The sequence below is a fragment of the Arachis ipaensis genome, chromosome B04, assembly GCF_000816755.2.
Source record: "Arachis ipaensis cultivar K30076 chromosome B04, Araip1.1, whole genome shotgun sequence".
NCBI classification, from domain to species: Eukaryota; Viridiplantae; Streptophyta; class Magnoliopsida; order Fabales; family Fabaceae; genus Arachis; species Arachis ipaensis.
The window spans coordinates 70,070,119-70,081,944 of record NC_029788.2 but is presented as its reverse complement, the minus strand read 5'-3'; the positions used below and the strand labels follow the sequence as shown (position 1 = coordinate 70,081,944).

Here is an 11,826-nt window from a genome sequence, read left to right as displayed (position 1 = left end):
ACATAAATGCCACAGACACATAACTGGGTGAACCTTTTCAGATTGTGACTCAGCTTTGCTAGAGTCCCCAGTTAGAGGTGCCCAGAGTTCTTAAGCACACTCTTTTTGCTTTGGATCACGACTTTAACCGCTCAGTCTCAAGTTTTTCACTTGACACCTTCACGCCACAAGCACATGGTTAGGGACAGCTTGATTTAGCCGCTTAGGCCAGGATTTTATTTCTTTGGACCCTCCTATCCATTAATGCTCAAAGCCTTGGATCCTTTTTATCCTTTGCCTTTTAGTTTAAAGGGTTATTGGCTTTTTCTGCTTGCTTTTTTTTTATTTTATTTTTTTCTTATTATTTTTTCGCAAGCTTTGTGTTTTTCACTGCTTTTTCTTGCTTCAAGAATAAATTTTATGATTTTTCAGATTATCAATAACATTTCTCGTTGTCATCATTCTTTCAAGAGCCAACAATTTTAACATTCATAAACTTTACTATCAAAAATTATGCACTGTTCATGTCATGCTTTCAGAATCACAGAAAATACCACCACATTTAAGTAAATCCGACTATTTTTAAAATTAACTCAATTTCTCATGCAATACATCACTTCTTTTTCTTTTATTTTTAGATTCAAATTCAGTGAGTGGTACATGAAACATCTTTTTTCAGCATTAAAGCAATTAAATGAAAACTAAACTAGTCCTAGGATTCTAACTAATAAAGGATCATGCAACAAACAAAGAAAAATAACAGGAAACTGGAACATAATATAGAAAAGAGGGAAGGAATAAAAATGAAAGGAAGTCAACCACCTTAATTATCCTAGTGGTCGTTTTATTCTTCAGGTTGTGTTCCTCCGTGAAGATGATTTGCTTCCCTTTGGTGCCATAAGAATAGATAGAAAACCTATAAGCGAAGTGTCAACACCAAACTTAAAAGTTTGCTTGTCCTCAAGTAAAGAAGAACTGAAAATAGAAGAGACAAATCTTAAAATGAAAGAAAAAAATAAAAGGATAAGAGAATAAGAGAGAATTAGGATTGGGGGAGAGAGAGAAAGAAAACTGGGCGGCGCAAGCGACGCGTTCGCGTCAATGACGCGATCGCGTGCGTCGCGCATTCTTCATAATGACGCGTTAGCGTCAGGCATGCGTCCGCGTGGATGGCCATATGTGTAACTGACGCGAACGCGTTAATCACGCGTCCGCGTGACCAAATTTGTGCGTTTAGCACACTTCTTGCCCCAAGCTGGCACAACTCTCTGCCCAAAACGCTCTGTTACGCCGAATTTGCAGGTCACGCGATCGCGTGGGTGATGTGGTCGCGTGAAGTGGCAAAAATCATGAATGACGCGGTCGCGTGAGCAATGCGTCCGCGTGGGCTTGTTTGTGCTAGAGGCATCATTCTTACGCCACTCCCGCGCATCTTAATAAAAAGTAAAAAATTCTTCTCCAGACACACTTGGACACACCTAAATACCATCACGTATCAGCATGTCTAGTCTTATTCTTAACATATATTCTTAAAATATATAGTAATTTACAAATAAATTTAATTTTTTTTTTTATAAAATTTTTTAATCTCAAAAATTAAAGACTAATCTGGAGCGAAATCACGCTCTGTTTAAGGGTTTGGATTTTGGACAACCTATTTCCATCCTTAATCACCCTTTAATTTAATTTAATTTCTTTTGTAATGCTTTCTCTTCCTATTCCCCCAAATATACTATTTTCCACTAACCCAGCGAAAACCGATTGAACCCTAATTCATTCTTCGGTCACAGACCCAGCACACCTCAGTTTATGGTTTTTGTTCTCCCTCGCAGGCCAAGGCTATGGCTTCCGACACTACCTCTTCTCGCTCGAGTTCTGCCGCAGATTCCTACATTGGCTGCTTGATCAGCTTGACCTCCAAGAGCGAGATCAGATACGAAGGTGTTCTCTACAACATCAACACCGATGAGTCCAGTATTGGCCTCAGAAACGGTACTTCTTCTCAAAACCCTTTCAATTTTCTGCTGAATTTGGTTTTCTGTGTCTCAGATCCTTGATAATGATGGTAAAAGAATATAATTTTGAAATTCATGAGTTTTATGTTGTTTTGGGGTGTTCCAATGAAGAGTTGGATTTTTATTTATTTATTTTATTGGTTTTGGAAGTAGGGGTGTCGTTTTCTTGTGTGGATTGAGCATGAGTTTGAATCTGAAAGCTTCGTTTGGTATATGCTTCTTGTCATTCTGCTTTTAGTTGGTTTGGAAGCTTTGTGGTGGCTTTTCTAGGTTTTAGGTTTATGAATTGTTATGCTTCTCTTGCTGTTGCGTGGAATTTTTATTTGTTTATTGTGTGATTGTACAGTTTTTCTTATCTGACTATTAATGGGAACAGGGTTAGTGAAGCTTCTGGGTACAATGATTATTTGTTCTGGAGGTAGGCAATTGCTCCAAATTGCTGTTTTGTTTGGGCTTCGCTTCTTTAAAATTGAAAGTTGTGTTTTCTGTAATGTATTGTAGTGTTTTTTCAGTGATTTGAATGCTTTGTGATAATCCGTCCGGGCTTTAGATTTTCTAAGTTGCGTTGCTTTCTTTATTACCTGTGATTCTCGTTCTCAGTGGAGGACGAATTGGCTTATGGACATTTGGTTTGGGTTTCCCTTTGGCGCCCCACTTAATATTATGATTGTGACTTGTGACTTGTGAGTCTATAGTTATGTGTCAGTAAGAAAAGTCCCATCATATTGTAAAGGCAACAGTAGAGAGTAGTTCGTTTTTCTGATTAGAATGTGTTATACGGGTTATGAAGAACATGAAGGCCATGGTAGTTGATGTCATGAATTTGAATGCATGAAATTGAATTTCCTTTTCAAGTCATGTTTCAACATTGAATTCTATTATTACTGTTAGGTCTTTGGTGTTTACTTAATTACTCAATGGCAAACGTTTCTTCATATGTTATTCACTGTCAAAAGCAGCTTTGGTGAACTGATACTTTGTCTTCGGGCTTGTCTGTGGTGCAGTGCGATCTTTTGGAACTGAAGGAAGAAAGAAAGATGGTCCACAGATCCCTCCAAGTGACAAGGTGTACGAGTATATATTATTCCGTGGGACTGACATCAAGGTATCATATATAGATCAAATTCGAGCACCTTATTGAATAGCTAATGAAGTGTTGCCTGTTGTGTTAATTTGCTTTGGAAATAACTGCATGTGATTATGTGATATTTTTTTTTTCTCTGGGACGACTTGATAATTGGAATAATGGGTAATTGATGCAAATATTGTGGCATTTATCTTCATCCCCAATAATGGGTAATTGGAATAATGGGATGACTTGTAGAGGTTTATTTCTGGTATTTGCCAGCAAATCATGTATCCTTACATTGAAGTGAACTAGGGAAGAAGCTTATTCAGATTTTCTTATGCCATTTTATCGGATATTCTGATGTTGTTATTACACAACACCTGCTATATGTTATTGCATGAGGACATTGAATAATTTATATGAACCAGATTGGTTGAAACATCTGTTAATTCTTTTTGCAGGATTTGCAAGTTAAATCTTCTCCACCTGTCCAGCCTACACCACCAATAAATGCTGATCCAGCTATTATTCAGGTTGATGAGCAGCTTTTTGAATACAAAATGCGTTGAACTAAAATCACATACTAACATGTGAAATTGCCTTGCAGTCTCAGTATCCTCGCCCAGTCACCACCACATCTACAAATTTACCTCCTGTAACTGGATCTTTGACAGATTTTAGTTCTCAAAACACACAGCTAGGACTCCATGGATCAAATTATCAAGGAACCTTACCTTTATATCAACCTGGAGGGAACATAGGATCATGGGGAGCTTCTCCAAATGCCCCAAATTCAAATGGTGGTGGGCTTGCTATGCCACCAATGTATTGGCAGGGATATTATGGTGCTCCAAATGGGCTACCTCAGTTACAACAGCAATCTTTGCTTCGACCACCACCTGGGTTATCGATGCCTTCATCTATGCAACAGCCAATGCAGTTTCCCAATTATAGTCCTTCTTTGCCAGGTGCACCTTCAAATTTGCCAGAACTCCCATCAGCTTTGCTCCCATTGGGTACGAGTTCTGCCAGTGTAACAGCCACTTCTATATCTCCATCTAATCTCCCATCAACTTTGCCCCCATTGAATGCTACTTCTGCTAGTGTAACTGCCACTTCTATACTTCCATCTAATATGCCATCAACTTTGCTACCAGCTCCTTCTGCTACTCTTGCACCTGAAGCTTTGACAGTATCAGTTCCAAACAATATTGCTGCTGTTTCGCTTCCAGCAGTCCCAGTCACCACTAACCTACCATCATTGACTCCTTTTACTAATGGTGCTCCCGATATAGGTGCTGTAGTACCACCAGTCAACAGATCTAATGCAATTTCAGGTCCAAGCATGCTATATCAAAATGCATCCCCACTAACTCCTGCCCTTGTTGGATCATCAAATTCTATCCATATGGAAGCACCAGCCCCACCTCTGGTAACACCAGGTCAACTGTTGCAGTCTGGACCAACTGTAGTATCTTCATCTCAGCCTTCTCAAACTCCTCATAAGGATGTTGAGGTGGTTCCCGTGTCATCAACATTACCTCCAGAGACATCTGTGCCAGTTTCTGCTGAAACTCAGCCACCAATACTGCCACTGCCAGTAATGTCACGACCTAATCACAGGGTACTTTTCTCTTTCTCTCTCGTTAATTACTTAAATGATATCACAGATTTTATTGGGTTTCTGTTTTTAGTTTCAGTAATAGCGGCAACCAAAATAGTTGAGCATATTATCATTTTGTTTTTTATCTGGGAAAATGCTCTTGACATATTTGTTCATGCTTTCTTAAGCCTGGGGGAGCTCCTATGCATACTCAACATGGATATGGATACAGGGGACGTGGAAGTGGAGGTGGAAGAGGAAGGGAGACAGGGGTAATGCTCTACTCAACACTTTCTTTTTATTGCATCATGCAAAACCTGACTTGTTATCAGATTTTTGAATTTTCAAGTTAATTTCAGGAGTGTTTTGGGGCAATATGGTAGTTATGTTTTTAACTTTAGAATTTACACACTTTTCACTTGTCGTGGTGTCGGAAATTTTTTTTTATTCGATTGGATGTTGAGCAATTTGGATGAGATGACTAACTATGCCTGTTGTTGCCCTCTCACTAAATTGATGCTTTTACATAGATAACTTCGAAGATTTTAACACCCATTTTAGGTATTGTAAACTTGGGTTAATGCTTTACAGGGTTCACGTCCAGTTGCAAAATTCACTGAAGACTTTGATTTCATGGCAATGAATGAGAAGTTCAAAAAGGATGAAGTATGGGGTCATCTAGGTAAAAGCAATAAGTCCCATTCGAAAGATAGAGATGGCGAGGACGCCAGTGATGAAGATGATAGTCAAGATGAAGACAATGGTGATTCATCAAAAATGGACGTTAAGGTAAATTTTCTTACCACTGTGTAACTGAATGCTGTCAATTATGTTGAGAATGTAATTTGTTATCCTATAACTGTTTTTTCATTGTTTCCACAGCCTGTTTATAACAAGGATGATTTCTTCGACAAGCTTTCATGTAACGCCCTTGATCATGACTCGCAAAATGGAAGGGTTAGATATTCTGAACAAATCAAGATCGATACTGAGGTAATATATATTTTGGTTTGACCTCATTTTCATGGACAATGTTCAATTTTTATACTACCTTTGTATTGCAGACTTTTGGTGATTTTTCAAGGCACCGTGGTGGCTGGGGAGGCCGTGGTCCTGGCCGCGGTGGACGCTCTCGAGGCGGTGGTTATTATGGAAGGGGTTATGGTTATGGCTATGCTGGAAGAGGAAGGGGACGCGGCATGCCTAATCGTCCATAGGTGGCAGCAATAGCCATCTTTTCATTAAGTCGTGGTGGTGGTTTGGATCATATTCCAAGTCAAGCCACCCACTGAAGCACTGTTTCTTGAGGCTACACATAATAAGTAGGACAGTTATTTCTTGTTGTCTAGCCCTCTTGTTACGTTCTCTACTCAAATGATCCTGTCCTGATGGAAAGGTGTCTCTACCCATTTTATTTTTAGTTCATGATCAGGAAGAAAGAAAAGTTTAGACTTTAGACTAGTGTCTTGTGATGTATTGTTTATGCATGTAAACAATAGCGATTTTTCAATTTCAGGGATATGTCTTATGCTGTATTGTTTGCATTGTAAATGCAAGTTTCAGGTTTTTTTATTGAAGTGGCAGATTCTAACATTTGGACCATCATTGTAGAAGCCAGCTGATTTGTTTTTGGTTAATCTCAGGCACTGATATTACATTCCTTTGATTACATTTCCCAATGGGCTCTTTGGAAGCATATTCATTCTACATTTCGATAATCCCTTTTGGTTAAGCACAAATTAAGTGAAAAAAGTAAAAAGCTACTCAACCTGAAAACATGCCCCTATGTTGTGTTTTATGGATTTCTTGTGCTTTTTGCGACAATGATGATAAGAATCCCACCTTGGCAATTGGAAACTCCATTAAAGATTTTCTTTGTGGGTCCGCCGCCCTCAACTCCACAACTTTCAAACAAGAGTGCTTTTTGTGTTTTTTTTTGGTGTACATAGATCCAAAAAGGGTAAAAAAAGATGAAGATAAACTGAAACTATATTGGGCTCTTAAGAAGCAGAGTCACTGAGAAAACAAGGTTTTGAAAATTGGTTTGAACTATTCGGTCAAACCGTGAACCGATAAGATTTGCAGTTCGGTTAGAAACTATAATCACTAGATTTAAAAACTGCTGTTGAATCGTCGAATCAACTGAAAATTGGTCGGTCGAACCGAACTGAGACCTGGTCGGTTTTTAAGAATTTCTCTATACGGCGCAGTTTTGCACTTCAAAGAAACTCTAATCAAATTGCAGCACCCTCACGACCTCACTCACTTACTCACTCACTCTGCTTTCTTCTCATCTCAAGCTCCTCCCTCACTTCCGTCCAGTCACCGTCCTGTTACCGCTGCCGTCGCAACTTCTGAAAGCAGCCTTCCCCACTACCGTCATCTTCGCCACCGATTGAACTTCGAAGCCACTGTCCTGCCGCGCCTCGTGCCTCTATTATGCAGCCACTGTCCCATCACGCCAGCTCTGTTCCACCGCGCTCCAGACCTTTAGCGGAGTCAGCTCTGTTCCATCGCAGCCCTTCTCTCGAAGGAATTTTTATTTTTGTAACTATAATTGTGGTTTTAGCTTGTTAGTTAATCAGTTAATCTATGATTTGATTCTAATATTCTTGATTCCAACTTTGCTGCTGTTAATTTTTTTATTGTGTCACTGTAATTATGGTTTTAGTTTGGTAGTTAATCTATGATTTAATTTTGATATTCTTGATTCCAACCTTGCTGTTGTTAATTTTTTTTATTGTGTATTGGAGTCTAATTATCTATGTTGAGATTAATGGGTTGCTGCGGATTGCTGTAAGTCTATAATATTGTTATTGGATTATATTGTTACATACAATTGTTATTGGATTAGTGTCTACTCTGACACAGATTGACAAGTCCCATGCCATTCTTATTCGTAGTCATATAAATTGAATTAGTTCTACAATTCAAATGTTGATCATGAACCAAGTATATATGATATCAATTTAAATATTCCTTGATTACTCCTAAAACTATAACTCTAATCAAAGGATAAGGAATAAGGAGCTAAGGACTAAAGTAAAAGTTGAACTGAGTTTTAACATAATTCAGCATCAATATTTATTTACTGGAGATATAATACCATTTTAGAACCCAAATAGTTTCACACTGCTTGCCTCTCAATCTATTTACAATCGTGTCAGAAAACATGCACAAACATATATGAATAATAGAGGAGTGTGATTGCAGCCATGTATCTATACACTTATTTTATGCTTTCATTTTCTTAATTTGATAACTAATAATATGATTATGAGATTGTAACTTGTAGATGAATGGTGGAAGTTGTTTGGTAGTTTTGCTCCATATTTACAAAACATGGCAGTTTATGTTTGGTTGTTGACAAACTTAGATGTTGGCATTATATATTTGTTTTTTTTTTTTTGTTCTTTGACTTTTGAGTTTGTATTTGAATGAGATTATAACATTGTGGTTTATGTAGTATTTTTTATTTGGATGATATTTTAAAATTTATATCAGACTATAATTATATTTTAGTGTGTTTATTTATATTTTATTTATTATTTTATTATAAAACAATTTTATTGATTGAACCACGGGCAAACCAATTGAACCAATAAACCAGTAAACTAGTAATTAGAGCAGTTCGATGACCGATTCGATTTTCAGAACCTTGCTCATAAAAGCCAACTATATAACATTATTTCGGTATAGGCACTCCACTAAATTCACATCAAATGTAGCAGTTTTTTTTTTTCGCTATCATAAATGCAACTTTAGTAGCCTTCCTTTGAATTAGTTCAAAAATCAAAATAGACATTTCAAGCTCTTTGTTGCTTTAATTCAAAAAGTTCTATTCATAATTAACTTTTCTTGATGGTCATTCGGCACTCTTCAATTGTTAACAAGAAAGAACATCTCTGTAAATTCTATTTTGCAGATGACATTCTTAAACAAGATTCTGATACCATGAACAAGGAGTGGCAATGGATAGGGTACGGTAGGGTTTAAACTCAACCCTAATCCTATCCGCGGGTTGAATTTGTTACTAAAACTCAATCCTATCCTATCCACAGGTTGAGAACAATCCAACCCTAACCCTACTCGCAGTCAACGCATGGATATCTGACCCTACTCATGGGTTTTCACAAATATACAATATTATTATATAACTTAATGAACATGCAAATTAAAAATTCAATATAAACAATACAATTATCCTACAAACAACACAATTGTCCCATAAACAACATAATCATCAAATGTTCAATTCTACATAAAAGTCTTTACTTAAATTAATAACACAAACACAAATAAAATGTGATAGCAGAAATTTCGTAAAATCACTGCATGTCCTGTGTGTGTACACTGGTTTAACTGTCTACGGACACAGCTTCTTGAAAATGGTATAACTTTTTCTCTAAAATTCTAATCATCTCAAATTTTAACTGGACATACTAGTCATCCTAAGCTTTCATTGGCCACTGATTGAACCCAAAAACACATTCAAAAGTGGTAGTTATGCACATGGGAAGTTACTGGTTTAAAACAGAAAACCCTGTTTTTAATGTAGAAAGTGTTAATTTTCCAAAATTCATAACTTTTAGTCCAAAACTCCAATAATTATGAGAATTTTAGGGTACAAACTAGATACTCTAAAATTTCACCTAAAATTAGTTGCATACCAATTGAATTTCTATATTGATACCAGTAATTTTACCAAGTTACTGGTGTAACTGCCTAACTCAGTCTAATACTGTCTAGACCAAATAATGAGCTTATCACTTTTCTAGTGACATAACTTTCACTCTAAAAATTGAATTGCTCTGAAAATTAAACTCATAAATATAGACATCCCAATCTTTTATTTTCCTTTGGAAGTAACTCAAAAATTATTTTAATTAAGAGATAAGCAGAGTTGAAGTTACTAATATAAAATATGAAAATTTTATTTTTTAGCAGTGAACAACAAAATCTAAAAAGTCACATCTTCTACTCTACAACTTCAAAAATTTATGAAATTTTAAGGAAATGAAATAGACTTCTCAAGGTTTCATAAAAACCTAGTTTCATTATTTTTGGATGTCTAGATTGAGAGCGGAAATTCAAGGAAGTTATTGCAACTGCTACAACAAATTCTGCAGCATCTAATTTGGACTCTTCATGGTCATTTTTACTTTCCTAGACTTCTAACCCTGATTAACTCCTGATTTTATCCTCTTTTAGTTACTTAAACTTGTTTATCTATGTATCACAGCCCCAAGAGCTCAGATCTTATTATTCTCATTAGTCTCATATCGCATATTCATACAAGTACATATATACATCAATTTTCTGCACAATAAAATAGCAAACATCATCATCATAATCATCATGCATACACATTTATCATCAAAAGATACCAGCAATATAATCACACACAAAAGGATTATATCTAGCCTAACCCGTACTTTCTTGGTATCCAATATTTCTTAAGATTCTGTCCTTAGCTTTCTCTTGGCAAGGAATCCTAGTACATCATCAAGAAAACAAATTTTACATCACAAGGCCATGAGGGCCAAAATCATGATCACAATTCAAGAATAAAATTCTCACCCTCTAGCTTGAATGTGTGGCTACATTAGATGATCTTGAAGGGTTTTGAGTGGTTGATTAAGCTAGAAACAAAGAAGCAAAATAAGGTATAGGAAGAAGGCTTTGAACCAAATGGATGAAGAGAAGCAAGTGATGGTGTTTCTACTTACCTAGCTGATTTTTCATGAAACAAGGGTTTGGTGAAGCTAGTTCTTCCTCCTCCTAGCTTCAGGGATGGCTGGCTCTTCACTCTCTTTGCTTTACTTACTAAACTCAAGAATGATAGTGATGAGATATAGAGAAGCTGCTCTTGTCTTCCTCTCACTCTTGGTTCTCAGTTACTCACTACTCTCGGTGATCTCTTCCTATCTTGCTATTCCCTTCTTAAGGTGGGATGAAAGGATGTTATGTTGCCACCAATGTTACACTTGTTTAGTTGTATGTTCACCATTATTAATTGCTCACAAAAGAATCTGATTGCTTGGCTAACTCTTGGAGGGAACTTGACTAGCACAATTAGAGAAGAGAGAATGTAGTTAAGTGTGGTTAACTAGAGAGAGAGACTGGTTAAGTTAGAGGAGAGAGAAAGAGTGATTAAGAAGTGTGATTATGTATTAATTTTCTAGATAATGTATCTATGTTTTTCTTTGATTAAATTAAAGATGTGGTGATTAATCAAGATAATTGATTAAACTTGTGGTAAAGATCAATCCATAGAATAATTCATCACAATGGTATTGAAAATACTCAAAATTGCGCCACTAGAAAATATTCGAAAATTGCCGTGCAGAAAATTGGGTTCTTACACTTAGAATGTGAAGATACACTCAACTGAGAGGAAAGTGAACTTTGTTAGGTTTAGGGTTTAGTGTCATAGGATAACTGTTACGAATCCAGTCCACGGATCCCACACCCGCAACGATCTCGGACTCCGGTCACCCGGGTCCAAACCGCTCTGACCAACCTAGAAGGCCCATTAAAGTTTCTAACCAACTTTCGAATTCAAATGTCTCTCTTATCTTAGCCAAACAAAATAAGATAAGATATTCACCACCTATAAATAAAGGACTCTGGTCCCTCCAGGTATTCATTCATTCCTCACACCTTATACCTCTCAGATCCATTCTGACTTGAGCGTAGGAGTGTCTTTGCAGGTACCTCCTCCCATTGCTCCAGTCAGACAATCCGGAATCCGCCTTGATCCGCAGGTTCCCGATCCATCTCTCAACCCGTACCAGATACATCTTGTACATTGGCGCCTGTGGGGACCGGCACAGGTTGAGTCGGAATGGCGGACGGACTTGAAGAGCATTCTATCAGCCACCAAGACAACTCTAGAACACGAAACCCCACTCCCGAACATCAAGAAGCCATACTCCATGGAAGGATAGCAAGCGCCGTCCATAACAAAGAAAATGGTCCCGGCATCACAAAAACTCGACATCCCGAGAATCCAGAAGATAGGTCAGCCCAAATAATCCAAGAACTCTGCCACCGAGTACAGGAACTCGAAGGTCGGGTTGCCACCAAAGAAAAGCACAACACCGAAAACGGAAGTCACGCGACCTCCAGATCCAGATCTCGCCACGGTAGATCGCCAG

At 37.4% G+C, this 11,826-nt stretch overlaps 1 protein-coding gene across 2 annotated transcripts; it reads left to right on the top strand.

The window, feature by feature from the left end:
• Positions 1,656-6,335, top strand: LOC107639358 (protein decapping 5). Of its 2 annotated transcripts, XM_021121191.1 has the most exons (9): positions 1,656-1,971; positions 2,371-2,412; positions 2,999-3,099; positions 3,525-3,596; positions 3,671-4,687; positions 4,855-4,938; positions 5,258-5,455; positions 5,549-5,659; positions 5,731-6,335. In XM_021121191.1, the coding sequence occupies exons 1-9, from the start codon at positions 1,821-1,823 to the stop codon at positions 5,881-5,883; spliced, it is 1,929 nt and encodes a 642-aa protein (XP_020976850.1). In that variant the 5' UTR covers positions 1,656-1,820; the 3' UTR covers positions 5,884-6,335. The 2 variants fall into 2 exon arrangements, with proteins under 2 accessions (XP_020976850.1, XP_016198316.1); XM_016342830.2 differs by lacking the exon at positions 2,371-2,412 and having other exon boundaries at positions 1,658-1,971.